Source organism: Amia ocellicauda, chromosome 16, assembly GCF_036373705.1.
Source record: "Amia ocellicauda isolate fAmiCal2 chromosome 16, fAmiCal2.hap1, whole genome shotgun sequence".
NCBI lineage: Eukaryota > Metazoa > Chordata > Actinopteri > Amiiformes > Amiidae > Amia > Amia ocellicauda.
The window spans coordinates 11,203,507-11,220,420 of NC_089865.1; the positions used below are offsets into that span (position 1 = coordinate 11,203,507).

Genomic DNA, 16,914 nt, shown 5'->3' on the forward strand with positions numbered 1-16,914 from the left:
GGATCTTGTTCCAACCGAGCTCTCAATTACTTACTTCAATCCTTAATTGAACTAATAATTTCCTAAATCAGAGCCTTTTAACAGTAGGGGTTTTAAGTTAAGTATAAAATTGTATAAGGAAATTATTAAGAGAGACAACTTTTTTTTATCAGTTACACAATTTAAAGTGTCAAATGTAATCAAATTACTTAAATTAAGGGTTCAATTAAGTAATCAAGAGCTCGGTTGGAGCAAAGACCAGCAGGGAAGGTAGTTCTCTAGGACAGGTTTGAGAACCACTGTTCTAAAAAAAATACACGCATGATCTAACAATAGCAGGGTATGACATTTACTTTTTTGGTTTTTAGCATTTGGAGAAATGTCATTATCCCTTATGTCTTAAGAAGGTCAACATTTAATATAATTGGTAATAGTAACTGACAGGGATTACATTCACAGGATACAAAGTATCAGGTTTATTGAAATCAAATGCAACAGTAATAAGAATCATGGACACAAAAATGTATTGAAGAATTTGAATAAATCAGTACCATATCTTCAAGTAAGGCCAATAAACTATTTCAAATTCTACATGTATTTTCCTGGATGACAATTACATCTTTCTCTTAATACTAATAATTTAAACAGAAAAAAATACATTAAGTCAACATAAAAAGTATATTTTCAAAGTTACATTAAAATAAACCTCAATTTTGAATTACATATATACTTAATTTATAAAACCAGCAAACCCAATTTAGCAGAATGTCTCCATCAACTAAATGTACTTATCTTAAAGAATATAACTTTTTTTTGTATATATATATAATACACTTAATTAGTAACAAAATAATATATATATATATATATATATATATATATATATATATATATATATATATATTTTGTATTTGGAAACATTTTCATAATAGGAAAAAAAAAAAAAAAAGTCACTCCACTGGAAGCTAAAGTCCATCCACTCATTTTCGTGTAAGTTTTGTTGAATGCTAGAGTACCTTCTGATCCAAGGTCTTTAAGAAAGCATGAGGTGAAAGTAATCCATCAAATAATTACACGCACATTTACTCTGTTTTTGAAGGCAGAAGCCCTGTTGAGCTTCCATTTACAGACATTGCATCTGAAGCACCAGGAACCTACAAAACAAAGCAGAAGTATATAAGTATATAACAATCATAATAGACTTTTCTGTCGGTTCAATATTCAAATTAAGTTTGTTCTCCTGATCTTGGTTATGTGGAAAATGCAATTATGGTTATATTAATTCTACTCCGTATCCTCACTTGCACTATCCTTCCTGTCAGTGCCTAATTATTTAGCCATCTTATTTATTTTGTTTAATTTGGAAACTCTATCATCAGATTGCATAGCATCAAGCTGAGCTTTGTGGATCTCTCCAGAAACACTCAAATCTGATGTTAGAACAGGCATTGGCCACTGCCTTGGCTACTACAATTCTGGTCTTCCATCTCCAGTAGGGCTGGGCGAGATGACTTAAAAGTAATATCTTGATATTTTTAGAAGTTTGTGCGATACACGATATGTATCTCGATATGTCATGGTTTTATCCAGTCAAGCTACAAAATAAGACCAAAGACATTCAAACTACAAGTATTTCGTTAATCATTAAATATGCAAAACTAACAAAAACTACATGCAGGCTGTCTTAGTAAATATATGCAGAATGCAACATATTACAGCGCATGTGGTGTACGATTACTATTACATGTGTTCTGTTATGGGATATTATATTATATTTATATATATATATATATATATATATATATATATATATATATATATATACACACACACACATACATATATACACATGATTTACTGTCACATAACAACAACACAAGTAATAGTAATCCCGCAAGACATGCGCTGTAAAATGCTATAGATTCAAGCAGGTTTACCACAGCCGGGTTTATAGTGGCGCATTTAGCATCTGCTGGACAGGGACATTTCTCCTCTGACTGTCGCGTCTCGATTCTACTTACCGGTACAGCACGTGTTAATACTAAACAGTTATAATAATAATAATAATAATAATAATAATAATAAAAGCTGTTGTACCACTTCACCATCTAATGAAACTTTGTTTGCACTGTTTTAATATTTTGCAAAATGCAAACAAACTATTATTCTTAAATTTGTATACAAATTATATCCGTCTAAATTAGCAGGGGTGGGGGGTGCCTGCAGATCGAGTTTAGCCCGGCAACGAGAGCGGGGTGGAACGTGTGCGCTTGCACATTAAAGTTTCTTTTGTCTATTGTGGTTATTGTGTGTCAGTTCTCTCTCCTCATGTCCGTCTGCGTTTCTGATGCTCATTTCTTGCCACATTCAGCACGTGTGGAAGAACCGGGAAGAATGCAAAGCGTCCTAATGACGAAACATATTGCCGTAAAGAGTGGGATTTGCGACACCACGATATAACGATAGAGCATAATATGAAACGATAGACGTTTTTCTATCGTCATACGATATATATATTGTCATATTGCACAACCCTAATCTCCAGGTTCATTTGTTTCTATGTTTTACTTTTCTCATGGGCATGTTCTTTCATGCACCAAGAAAACTGAATCATTCCATATTCACACTGAAATGGAATTTACTGCAGGAGTGTGAAAAATAAATATATATGTTAAAAATGTTAAAATGGCAATGGGCTGGACATTGCACTGACAAAAACTTTGCAGACATGACATGAAAAATAGAAGTTGTAGATCGAAGCAAGTGGAAACATCTTTGGGGAGGCCTTCATCCAGCAGTGGATCAAAATGTGCGGATGGTGATTACAATATTTAATGAAGCATATGTAGATATCTAGTATTGCAACATTTTTTACCTCAGGAAAAAGTCAGAAACATTTGTGAATACGGATTCCACACTTGTGAAATATCAGATTTCTGTATACATCCATGGGAAAGCAAGTGTGCAGACACTGTGTATAGTGTTTTTTTTTTTTTTTGGAGGTGGAGGCCAAAATCAGCATGACACACTAAAACTATCCTTAAGGGAAAGGATATTGTCAAAGGCCAAGGTTCGACTCTCAGGTAAATATGCATGGCTTGTTTGTTCTAGCATAGACCAAGCCAAAAACCTTCCTAAATCCCACAAAGGGTTTGATTATGGAGAAAACAAAAATCCTTGTTCTATTGGCCTCAGGAATGACAGCACATAAAATCCATTCCCTTCACAAAAGGTTTCCGAGGGGTCAAGGAAGACCTAACAGTAGAATTTGTTCGCCATGCAGAGTTAAATTGATACAAGATTATGCTCTACCTCATATAAAATGATAAGGTGAAAAACATTGAAAAATAAATAAAAGGAGAAACTTACCGAAGATTCCACTAAAGGTTGTGCAGGTTCCTTCAGCTCCTTAGTAGCGAACCTTTCAGAAAAAGATGAAGTAGGCAATCCTCGAGAAGGGAGACCATGACCTGTAGACCCTCGACTGAATGAATGAGATCGCTTAACTGCTGAAGACACAGCAAGAGCAAAGGGGGATGGGGCTGTAGAGGTATAAGGTTTTGGAGCAGCAAAACTTCTGAATTTTTCAAAACTTAATCCTGCAGGTTGTTTATTTGGAAGACTCATTTGCCTTGAAAACTTAGTGGCCATCCCCGGGATGTCTGCTGTCTGACTGCCAGGCTTTCCCTGTTCCCGGATTCTTCCTTCTGATGTTTCTTCAAACATTACTGGTGGAGGAGGTGGAGGAAAAACGTTTTCTTCTTCATCTTCAAAAAGCTTTTCAGACCGTATTTCTTGCTCTTTTCCAGGGCTCCCAGAAATCTCACTTTGACTAGAGACAGAACTTGTACTCCCACTTCTAAAAGCTGCTGAAGTTACATAATCCCCAGCTGTTCTTTTATGCTGGGGCAAGCGGAAAGATCCAGGTTTAGGTTTAGTTGCAGGTGGAACTTTCTTTTCTCTTAAAGGTGATGTTAAAGATGGCAGTCTGCCCACATCAGACAGAGAAAAAGGCTTGGTTTCTTTTGATGCTCCTTCAGAAATTACACTTGACGCATGAGGGGACAGAACTGGCGCGATGTTATTACTGGCAGTGTGATTGCTGTTAGCAGTCGTGTTGTTCACTCCAGAAACACTACTGGATTCATAAGGATGGATTTCATCTGAGTCAGCAGATCGCTGAACCACTGAGTCTTGTGGCACTTTGGTATGTAAGCGAATGTCTAAATGCTCAGGTGATTTATAGGATGCCTCCTGATCCACGGTCCCATCTGGCACCTCCAAAGTTAACTGGACCTCAAAGAACTTGAGCTTCTCCAAAGACTTCTGAGGCACAATTTTGTAAGTTGTCAGTCCTACCTTTGGTATATAATCTCTTGTGACCTCATTAGAAGGCTTTGGTTTAGGCTCACAGTCCTTCTTGTAAATCAGAGGGGTCTGTGTTGCAAGTGTATCTTGGAATTCAGAGGACACTTCTAATGCCTGAGGTAATGTATTTTCACTTTCTCTCGAGTCCAATTCCTCGGTGGATGTTGCCATGTCCTTTTTTAGCACACCTTGTTCACTTGAAGAGAGTTCAGCTAAAGCAGATGCATCTTGATTTTCTACTGAAGATTCCAGATGTGCTTTAATTGCATTTTGGCCCTGAAGATCTCCACCTTGTGAATTCATTGCACTGTAGTCCCCTTCAGTTTCCACTTTATCACTCTCTTCCTTGACAGTGCATCCCATGTTAATTAAATCTGATGCCTGTATAGCTGCATCCTGCATTACAGGCTTAACCTTTGGGGTCTGAGAACTAGTCGAGTTCACAGGTACACTTTGCAGAGCTACAGACACTTCAGCGTTGCATTCCTTCTTGCCTCCATCTAATGATACAACCTTGTCACCTGATGTCCTTTCTTGCACTTTCATTTGTTCAGCAGGTCTCAAATCACCCTTTTCTGAAACCAAGCAGCAAAAAAAGCAGCAAAAAAAGCAGCATTTGTGAAGTATAGCAAAATCAGTAAGGTGCTCATCGGAACACAATATTTTATTAAAACTCCCATCAACCACAGCTTTTTCAACTGATAGAATGTGAACCCATAACTTTAAATTCACCAATAGATATTTCTACAATTCTCACAGCTGTTCCATTTCTTGGAGTGCAAATAATAGTTTCTCTTAACTAAGTGTAATAAAATACATACTTTCTTCATACACGTAGAAAAGCAGCAGCCTCAAATCTGAATTAATTAAGGACTGAATACTTCTCATCACAGAGTATTCTGAATTCCACACTTACCTGTGTGATCCAAATCAGCAGTAACACAATCCTCAGTGACTTTCAGTGTTTGTTGGCTGCACTCCTCCTTATTTATAAGGTCAACAGCTTGCCTGTCAAAACAGGAGGTCATTTGTTTGAAAAAAAGTTACAACAAAATTATATACTAAAATATAATTTCAGCAAAATTCTAGTGTTTTCAAATATAATAATGTCTAGTGGTATTCACATTGCATTTAATCTAAAGGCTTCATGCCTATCATGAAAAAAATTAAGATCTCATATTTAACATAAAGGAAATAAAAATAAAGATTAAAGAAAAAAACTTAGTAAATCATGCCCTTAAAATATTTAGTTTATATGTTATGGTTTCAACTGTTGCCTTGTATCGTGCATTAGTGTATAGTCTCATATGCATTATATGCATGTTTTCTTTTCAGATTAAATGTCTGTTTGCTATAATAATTAACCATTTTAGTCACCTCCCCATTGCAATTCCTCTATTTCAGGTTTGAGAAGACATTTTAGGGAACAAATACTGAATTCTGTATCAGAAACAGAACAAATATTTTGTAACACGAATATGTTCATATATAGTTTAAACCGATTACTGAATTAATGGAGGCATGCTACCATTGAATGGCCAATAATCAGGGTCTGATCCACTGGATTAAAGGCCAATGGTAGTTCTCTTTGCTGGGGGAAAGGAGTGATGAATGGTTTGTGGTTTGTTATTTTTGCAGTATAGGAGGGATCAAATTAAGAAAATAGATTTCCAAATATAAGATAACAAAACAATCAATCACAATGTTTCTACTCCCTATATTGGTGGACAATTAAGGACCCTTTTCAAAAGTTCGTACTTGCCATCTGTGGACACATCATTCAATTCATCTTCCTTTGTGCCATTAGATACACTCTTCATCTCGACGTCAACAGGCAATAAATTGGGCTCAGTGTTGCCAGGGTCTGCCGGTATATCAGCGGACATGGGGGGGCTCTGCTCTCCCTCTTGGGTTGCCGCAGCAATAGTGGCATCCTGTGTGGCTGAGACAGCCATCTCTTCTTTTTCAGTTATTCCTTCAAGGGTACACTGCGTGACTAGCCCAGCTGCACCGCATTTGAAAAGACAAATGTTTTTCCCAAGATTAGCAGTTATTAAAAACTCACATTTCTACTAAAAAAGGACTCAAATATTTCTTCTGTAAGAATTTGAAAATTACAATATGGTGAGTGAATGCCAGAGTTGAGAACTAAAGAGCTGTAACCAGTAAATTAAATTTCATTTATGAGTACGCTTGCCTTCATATGAATAAATATAATTATTTACTGTTCAGATTGGTGGGGGGGGATATTTCTCTTAAAGGCTGGATGAACAGATACTAACCAAGGAAGAGCATTCTATTAATGATCTCTCAAACACAATATTACTATAGATTTGTAAATGTTGACTGCTGGAAAAAATTAAAAACAGATAATTCACAGTTGATTATAATTGTTATGTAAGTTCTAAGGCTATTTCATAAAGTTTATAATGCCTTTAAATGTAAGAAAACAAGGCAGTGTATGTTTAGATGGAAACAGGAAGCATGCAAACATACAACAGTCAATTTGGTCAGGATATTTTTATTTAAGTCTGTTAGAAAAATCCTAAATTATGTTAAATTATATGTAAATGTGCAAACACTGTTTCTAAACATTTCTCAGTTAGAAGGTAGTAATGAAAAAAAGTTCCCTTTTAATTGCTGTTATATCCCTGTTTTCTATACCATTTTGGATAAATACTTTGCTAGGCAAGTCAAAATATGTGTAAAAGAGGAAAAAAACATTGCACTGAATACAGTACAGAAATGACAGCAGACAGTAACATTAAAACAAAATCAAAGAAGAGGAAACTGTTACACTTCAGGCTTGTAACAGCAGAAAGCACAGTAAACTGGTAGGGGCCTCATGAAAGTCATCTCATTTTACCTGAAGTTACCAAAGCTGATTTTCTGTAGATGTACAATGGAGTCATTCAAAGTTATGTTTGCCCACAGAGTTAAGGAGAGTGAATAATTAAGTCAATATATGTGCAAGAATGAGATCCATGAAACCAGTTTCTGAAACTGTGAATTGTAAAATATATTTTGATGTATACATTTTTTTTAAAATGGACATTCAAATAAATTGGAAGTAAGCTTACGTCCTCAATCTATAAAAAGGGTAACAGTCAGTGAAGAGATTTGTAGCAATCCTTTCCTGGGATAAGGCACAATTAGGATTTACAGTTACAACCCTAACAGGGGTAAAGAAATAAGACTGGTGAATGAATCAAAGATGCAGTGTAAGAAAAGAGAACTGGGCCAATAATGGCTTAGCCTTTAAAAAACAAATAACTGAGTTTGGAATGATACAGAGTGATACAGCGCTGTGGATTACTTCAGCTACGTTACATGCCTGTTTTATTCATTGCTCATATAATGTTAAATCTGGTTACTATGCCCTCTCCAAAAACCCTGATGTCAAGAAAGTGCCTGTGGCTCGCAGTTTTATGCAGCGGCTGTGTGACATGCCACCCAGACAGCAGTTTGTTTCCAATATGTCAATGGCAAATGAAATTATTGAGCAAAGTAGTACCAATGGGGAACATCTCTCACTTTCTGAAATAAATACATGGCTTGCATATATTAATATCATGTTTACAATTTAAAGTCCTGCACACAATATATATGAATAGATATATATATATATATATATATAGAAATGTACTGTAAGACGTTTAAGATGAAAGGTGAAAATACATAACAATAACAGACAATAATACTTCAGAAGAGAATGAGGACAAGAGTTCAGAAGTGAACCCAGGAGTATGGGAGAAATACGAGGAGGCCACCACAGAGGGAAAAGATGGCTGCAGAGGTGAAAGCAGAAGCTCGGAGCAGGTAGAGAGGAGAGGAAGCTTGGGACATTGCAGACATTCATGCACGTCCTTCATGATTCTGCAAGTTGGAAGAGAAACATTACTTGGGAGAGTTTTCCTTTTTAAAATTAACAGCATGACAGTTAAACCAAGAAAGACAGAGTATAACAGACGTGGGTAAGTGTTCTGTAAAGACAGATACTGTGATACAGTATCAAACAGAGGGTTACTGATGTGTACACAAGCAAGATGCTCTCAGTGGCTTCAGTGCAAGGATACATCATGACCATCAGAACTTCCATTTATAATTATGCTGAAACACTTTTACTAGTAAGTTAACTGGCAACTGTTATGGAGATCAACCAGATGAAAAGGGCACAGGATACTAATACTAGCTAAAAGAATGCATGAAGAATTCTCCCTTTTTTAAGGCTTTTTGTTCTAGCAAAATTACCTAATTTATGGATCATTCTGTGAATTATATTTATTACTAAGTGCCTGGTTTTGTTGTGTGTGTGTGTGTTACAAGATTATGGCATGGCAGGCCATAGAGGAAGTGTATAGGAAGATTAATTCTATCCTATTCAGTTTTCTTAATTTGTAAATGCCGACATCACAATCAAGACAATGAAAAGATAAACAAATGGCTATAAGAGCTCTAATGGAAATATGAAAGTGCAGCTTTTGAAAACACAAAGTAAACCTGTTATCTACCCCCTCTAATCTTCCGACAAACCCTGCCAATGCTGAATGTGGTAACACACGCCAACTATTGTTATCTTTGTTTTCACTCCCACTGACCTTCATAAATGCAACCAAATGTTTCAAGCAATAATTAACTAGAGCTGCGTTATAGCTTTGATCTGAAACCCCAGCAAAATGCATTTCTCAAACTCTCACATTTTTAATTCAACATTCTAATGGCACCTTTTGAAATGAAGTTTTACCTTTGTGTTGCAGATAGCAGGCAACAAAAGAAACCAAAAGACACATAATAAAATGAGCAGGAAGACTTTTTAAAGTTAAAACTTAAAGGAGTACTTAATACTACATTCATATCCCCATGAATTAATGTGTGAAGAAACAAAAAGTGAGTTTATTATTCTGCTGTCGAATTCGCTCAGACCCTAATGTATTATTATTATTATTTTTTATTTTTTTGTTCTAATAAAGTATACATATTTTTCTCTCTCATTATACATTGAGAAGCCCTTTCAGAATCTGGAATCATCAGGCCATCCAAGTAAGAAATTAACAAAGAGAATCCTATAGGATTTTAAGTAGATTTACCAGGATTCAATATTAATTATATGATATTATATTCTGATGGGAATGCCCACTGGGCTGATACTGATACTATAGTACATGATGAGTCTGACGAGGGTTTTCATTCCTTTCACTAGGAAGTACAATGGTGTGTAATAGTCAGCCTTTTCACAGATATACACTATATGGTCATGGCCAATGGTATAACATTTATATTTGTAATAAACTGCTTTAATACCAAAATCCATGTAGAATAGCTATGATATACAAATTCGAGAGTAAAAAAACAAGACTAGCCCTGAACTCCATAGACAATATCACCATATTTTGATTTCAGATTATCATAAAAATATTATATATATATATATATATATATATATATATATATATATATATATATATATATATATATATATATATATATATATATACACACACACACACACACACACACATACACACAAATTACCTTCGATGTTTGATATACACAATATTTTACTAATATATCAAACAGTAAATAAAAAGATACATTATGCAAATGTAACTGTGAAAATGATGCAAAGTTTCAAAATACCTTTAATGTTACTGTCCTGTTCCGTCTCATCTTGTGTGATTTTACATGGTGAGGACGGGGGGGCTGGGGCTTTCCTTTTGGTTCTTTTCAAGGATGATTCTGAGGATGACCCTCTGGTAAGCCCTGGTAAATCCTGGACAGGGGAGGAAAAAAAAAAAAAAATCAGTATTGTTCAATGATGAAGATGTAATGGAAGCTTGGGTGGTTAAAAAGCACACCTGACAACAGAACTGAATCAAACAGAAGATATACCAAACATTTAAATAAAATCAACAACCCTATGCATCTCTCTCTCTCTCATATTCTGCACTGAATCTAGGTTGTAAACGTTTCACCTTTTTTGGGAGAGGGGTCTGCCTTTATTGTTACAACATTCTACACGAATCCTCCAACTTCAGTATTGGCTATATGCAATCCATAAGAGCCCTCTTCTGGTTGAGTTTGGTATTGCAGTCCAACAAAAGCATTTGTACTTGCTAAAAAGAGGGAATTCTATGTTACCTGTATGCCTTCTGTTCTGTATCTTCTAGCCTTGAGGATTTGTTTCAGTGTTCAGCACAAAAGGTTTGTACGCTAAGAGTTATAGGACTAAGGTATGCATTTAAAAACAAATGCATTTTAGAAACCCAATTAAAACTTACTAGGATTATTTTTAACTTAAATCTTGCAAGCAGTTGGTTGCAAATCAATATCCCCTAATATATATATATATATATATATATATATATATATATATATATATATATATATATATATATATATATAAATAAATAATGGCATGCAACTCAAAGAGGGGGATTAAAACAAGCCTGCTGCTGTCAAACCAGTTATGCTAATTCAGGTATCATTGACAAAATGAATGGGTTTGAAAAATACACCTTTTCCTCTAGAGAATTAAATAATATTTACCTATGAATCCCAGAATGTGAGATTACTGACTCACCTGATCACTTTCAGGAAGCGCATCTGGCTGAGGGTCAGTCTGACCTTCACTCAGGTTGGTTGGGAAACTCTGTGACACAACCATTGGAGGCAGGGGGGCCCGCCTTTTCTTTGGCATCTCAGATGGCAGTGTGTTTGAACTGTAAGTAGTGGCATTGGCACTTAGGGAGCACATGCTCCCAGGTCTCTGTTGGCTTAAGGTTGGTGATGCTGGAGCGCTTACAGTTGTAGCCTTCATTAAAACAAACACACACAAAAAATAGAAACACACATTTAGAAATGAATGTTTTTATTGCCCAATCCACATAACAGGCATGCCAGCTTTATCATGCAAATGAAAAAGAAGGGACAATAGAAAATAAAACACACCTGTTCAGATTTCTTCTTACTTCTTCTGAATATACTGAAAAGGCCTTTGTTTTCTTTGTCCTTCAGTGTTTTATCTTTAGTTGGTGAACTTTTATCTTCTAAAAATGCAAAATCAAAATGTAAAACATCAGGAAACTTTTTCAATATAAGATGCTTAACATATTTAACAGCGTACATCACCAAAACAGCTTTGTGACAATTTTAATTGATCAATTTTGAGCCTTAAAATACTGGTTATGCTCCTAGACTCCTTCATTAAATGGTAAAAGACTGCACACACTACCTTGATACATGGAAGAGATCTGCAGATCTGTTGCACTAACACCTGTTCAGGAAAGACATGTCATTACATGAAGGAACTACAGTGTAGAAAACAGCATTCAACATTTGACAAAGGCTCCTACATCTTATCAAGCAAAGGCACTGAATCTTACAAACCACACACAAGTATTCCAATAACTATACCTTTACACAATTGGAATAAAAATATAAAACTTATTCTGTGATGATCCAAGAGTCAAAGTTTTGCATTAGTTATTTTTTAAAATAAATAAATGGCAAAGTATACAGACGTTTTGAGCAAGATGACAGTACAAAACCTGATAAATGGGAATTGTAATACTTCATGCAAATGTGTAGATTAACCTGTTTATCTTCTTTTTGCCATTTTATTTTACTACACTCCACATAATACTCCTATGAGTGGAATCTCCCACAACCTTTTAGTAGCATGACCAAAAAGGATTATTTTACAACAGCACAACGCCTTTCTGTAAACTAGAAACAGCACCTATACAACTACAGAGTACCGTATCCTGTTTAGGTGATTAATATAATACTAGGATTAGGAAAATATTTCAGGAAGTCTGGATTTAAAAGTAATTTCTCAAAACATCACAAACTGGATCCAAGTGGTCGTTACTTTCATTACGTTCCAGTAAAAAATAACATTACCCAAGAATATCTCTCACCTTTAGTGTCCCTTGCATACACTTCTCTTATACCATGATCGTTGAGAGATTTTGACAAGTCCAGTGGGTCCTGTGAGTGTACATCTTTCAGTAACACTGTGCTCTTGGGATCAAATTCACATTTTTCACTAACTGCAGGAATCAACTCTTCAAGGGGAACCCGAGGGTTAACTCTTAAAATTGTTTTCTGAGTCTTTTTATAGTTTATTACAAGACGGACTGTAGCCTGCAGTAAAGAAAAACAAAAAACAAAAGACTACCATCAACTACCAAGTGGTAGTCACGTGTGTATAAGGGATATCAATAAAATCATGCTTTAATCAAGTCAGACTTTGATTAAGTGGATACTATATATTCAATTAACAGTTATTAGTTGGCTGAAAATAGTACTCTGGCTGCAGATTTACTTTACATAACAATTTGTCTGACCACAGATACATTTTTCCACACAAGAAACAGTAATATTATTACAAAAATAGGACTTTATTTAATTCACTAAGTTACAAGGAAAATGCATTTTCAGATGTATACAATTACCTCAGGCATTTGAGGTGCAGCCTTTTTGTTCCTTTCATCACCGCCTTTGGGTTTTAATATAATCTTTTCTGCATCCAGCGCTCCTATTAAAGCGTTTGGTTTAAACTTGATTTGGTTTCTGTTGGTTGAGACCAGCTCAATGGTGTGGCTCGATGGATTCAGATGATATTTCCCACACAGCATAATTAATAAGTCCATCATTGGCTTGCTGAAAAAGAGAAACAGGAGAAGGATTAGATATATATCGTATATGCATAGCTCCTCTAGACTGACCTATGCAGTATACCAAGACTTCCCCGCTGCATTTTTCAGTGTTTGAAATTGTGTATGCAAGTTGTCCAAAATAACTGATACCAACATTATGAGAATGGATTATTAGTACAACAAGGACATCTTTGGTTTCAATTTAAAATATATTCTTGCGTGTGTGTTTTATTTTTATTTTAATCAAGCTAAATGTTTGTGGGATATAGGTCAAACTGGTTAATTCAATGGAAATAATCTGTTATGAACTGAAAAAATAAGTCTACAAGCTGCACAACCTGGAGGAGGTAAAGAGGTTCTGCAGGGAGAAGTGGCTCCTGGGAAGTTTAACCTATTTAATAAAGTAGACAATGCCCTTTTCCCCTCAAAAAGGGTCTAAAAAAGGTATTATTCATTATTTTGCATTCCTTATCAATTAAGCACATTTGTTTAAGATAATGTGCTTTTAAAAGTATTGTACAGTATGCATGCTAACTAGTGGGAAAATGAAGAAGTATATCCATTCCAGGTATGAAGTTCCTTTGAAAGCCTTAAATAATGAATGCAACTACATTATCATAATGGAACAAACACTTGAAATCCTGTACTTTCCTGCAACCCCGAGTGGAATGTTAATGGTTATGTACGGCTGGGAAGCTCAAAAGAAGACACTAAAGGCTTGCTTTTAAAACGGAGATGGCCTGGTGTATGCCCAAACACCAGCGTCTCAAACACAAAGCCCTTTCATCTGATTTACAGATCTGTGCATTAACTGTAGGTACATTACACTAACAACATGCATGATCATGGGTTAGAATTCCATCAGACAGAGTTTGAAGTCTTACTTATTGCATTTTGGTATTTTTTTTAAAGCTATAGTATGTAGACAATTAGATAACCATTAACATTCTGACATTAATTCCAGATCTAGACACTGAAGCAGCCAAGTTCATAGTGAAAAGCAAAAGTGGCTTTGCAAGTTTAATTATTAACTCAATTTAGTTTTCAAACTTACGTTTTCTGGAATGATAGAGCATGTTTAGTTTTGTAACAGCATTTTTTTCCTTTAAAATATGTAGCAGATATTCTTTCATGCTTTAATAGAGTTGTAGAGGAAAGCAGTCACCCTTTTCTTTTGAAACAAGGCTATTCAGTGATTGGTTTGGTTCAATTCCAAAAGCTTAGATTTCCATTTTGTTACAAAGGGAAATTAAGTTTTTTCTAAATTGCCTTTCACAATGTCAAACATTCAGCAGTTTTTCACTGGCAGTAATAGAGATCCCAAATGTACCATCTTCATAAGAGTTTTGAAGAAAATAGGTATACATTTATTATGATGGACTGTGTGTATGCTTACGTACACAAAACATCATGAGCACGTCAAGTATGCCATGTTTTCAGACTTAACCTTTGAAAGCCTTAGTACTTATGTGGTATATGTCTACCCACACATAACATTTAAAAACTGTGGAAAACCCATCAGATAAGGCAGTTGTATAAAGATTTCCAACAGAGTCTCACTATATCTGGACTTAACAGGGGCTTTAGAAATATACTGCCAACAATTTAATCTCTACAGAAATGAACACACTGTACTAGGGTTGTCAAAAATACTGATACTTCGATACTACCGCAATAACAAATTTCAGAAACGGTTCAGAGCTATGCATTCAGTAATATCGAAGTATCACAGCACGAAAATTGTGAGATTGTGTCTTTCACTTAACAAAATGCCACTTTTCAGTAGTATTTTTGTTGAATTTGGTATTGATTGGACAGTTTACATTCGATCAGCTCTTAACACTAGAACCACCAAGATTTCAGCTTAAATACAACCACCGCACCTGCAAAATGTGAGTGCTTTATAAAACAGCTGTGTGACGAAAATGAAAAAGAAACAGTTGGATTAAACTTAATATTTTTACATATAAACATCACACAACTGACAATGTATTTTTCATATTTTTTCAAAACGAGCGCATATAGGCTACATAAACATGAACAAACTAATAATGGTGTAGAAATCGGTATGCAAACGTTAGCAAACATACAATTTAAAAACATAAACAACCAGTTATAAAAATAGCATACAATTAAAATATAACATCTTATGCAATGTAAACGGTTTGAAATGGGGTCGACTGGCTGTATACAGCTGCAAACAGCAATGCAGGAACGTGCTTTTCAACACTGCAGTGCATTTACCACAGACTGCATTTCAACAGCGTGAAACATCAACAGGTCTGTTTGTATTGCATTAGCAACCTGGCAGTGTCTTTGTTCCGTGTGCAGTGCTGGGCGAGGTGCATCTTCAGTCCTGTAGATACTGAACTATAGTGCCAACAGAAGTCTAATAACCCCTAACAGCAGCCAGCCTATCGCCAGCCGCACCTCGTACAAAATAATTAGCACATGATCGGACAGTGACTGACCAAGGCATTGATCCAGAGACCTGGGTAATGCTGCTCGATTTCATTTTTTATTTTCTGGCTATATCTGCAGTTAAGATTCTTAACTGACATGATTATCTATTAAAACGTAAGTTAAACAGTATAAATGAGTTACCTTTGCTCTACCCAGTATTAATATTGTTTAACAGATCAACTATGGCTCAAGACTGTGTAGCTAAACAGGACGATGTATTTGCCTGTTATTTACTGTATTATTGTTTGGTTTGTATACTGATTGGTGTGTGTTACATGCATGTTCTTTATATCAAATAAAAATACATTAAATTCCAATATGGAACACATTTTCAATATATTATAAATCTATGCAATAATAATGCAGTAAAACATGAATGTGCCTATTGACTTTTACTACAAAAAGCCAGATTAAACCAGTCACGGAATGCTCTGTGTTATTTACTTAAGAAATTACCAAAATATACATGAGTGTTATTGGCTACCTGCACTCTACTGTTCTGAAAAAAATGTTTGAATGGTTCCTGAATTCTTAATACTATGATACTTGTGTTTACTGCTCCAGCCCATTTGATCTGGAGTGAAGATTGTGTATCTTTATGAAAGGAATGCTAATGTATATTGTGTGTGCAGATTTTTTCTTGCATGGTATCGAATTGGTATTGAGTATCATGAAATTGAACTTGTATTGTATCGAAGTTCAAAATTCTAGCATTGTGACAACCCTATTTAGGACGCAGTTGGAATTGGAAAGGAAAGGTAAAGAATCTGAACCTAAATCCTTTTATAACAAAACACGGTTTCAGTTATAGCAGAGAAGGACAAGGCAGTTAAGATATTGTGAAAACTTAGGTGTCCCGAGACTGTGTGCGTGTGTGTCATTCAGGGGCTTGTTTAATCGCAGGCCTCTATTGAACACCAAGGTTTACAACTACCTTCTGCCTCATCAATTCTTTCTTCACACAGAGATGACTATATGAACATTTTCCATTTGAACAAATTACCATGGAAGCAAAAACCAGTCATCACTACTGACATTTTCTCAATCTTAAGTGTGGTTTGACGTATTCTCTCAGCACACTTATGAAAAGTCATATGTAAGTAACAGACATATACTTGTGCACAAAGCTTTAATTAGTCTCCTCTGACTGCAGTGACAGACTGTAATTTACAGGTTTAACATGTTTTGACTTATGTTTTATTCTCAGTGTAATTATCATGCCATACTCTTATTAAAAGACACATCTATAAAAATTAGCTCTTGCCTACACTTCTCATAAGGTTTCTCATATGTCATATAAGCTACTTTTAAGGCCATTAAGATGGGATACGGCTATAGAAACGCCCTAAAACCTTACTTGTAGATTATCATTTGTCTCTACCATGTCATGTACAGTGCCTTGCAAAAGTATTTAGACCATGTTGCACTTTGAAGTTGGAATTCA

General features: G+C 35.3%; 1 protein-coding gene across 6 annotated transcripts in view; it reads right to left on the minus strand.

The window, feature by feature from the left end:
- Positions 1-867: 867 nt before the first annotated feature.
- The window catches only part of cobll1b (cordon-bleu WH2 repeat protein-like 1b), a 41,580-nt gene continuing 25,533 nt past the window's right edge, over positions 868-16,914 (minus strand). For 5 of the 6 annotated variants that reach the window (XM_066688556.1, XM_066688554.1, XM_066688559.1 and 2 more), the window contains 10 exons: positions 12,804-13,011; positions 12,267-12,492; positions 11,579-11,620; positions 11,296-11,393; positions 10,928-11,158; positions 9,985-10,117; positions 6,106-6,352; positions 5,264-5,355; positions 3,349-4,922; positions 869-1,133 (listed from right to left, as the gene is read on the minus strand). In XM_066688556.1, coding sequence (XP_066544653.1) covers positions 1,062-1,133; positions 3,349-4,922; positions 5,264-5,355; positions 6,106-6,352; positions 9,985-10,117; positions 10,928-11,158; positions 11,296-11,393; positions 11,579-11,620; positions 12,267-12,492; positions 12,804-13,011 — 2,923 coding nt within the window. In that variant the 3' untranslated portion in view covers positions 869-1,061. Of the gene's footprint in view, positions 1,134-3,348; positions 4,923-5,263; positions 5,356-6,105; positions 6,353-9,984; positions 10,118-10,927; positions 11,159-11,295; positions 11,394-11,578; positions 11,621-12,266; positions 12,493-12,803; positions 13,012-16,914 lie in introns of all 6 variants that reach the window. The other variant, XM_066688557.1, reaches the window with a different exon arrangement.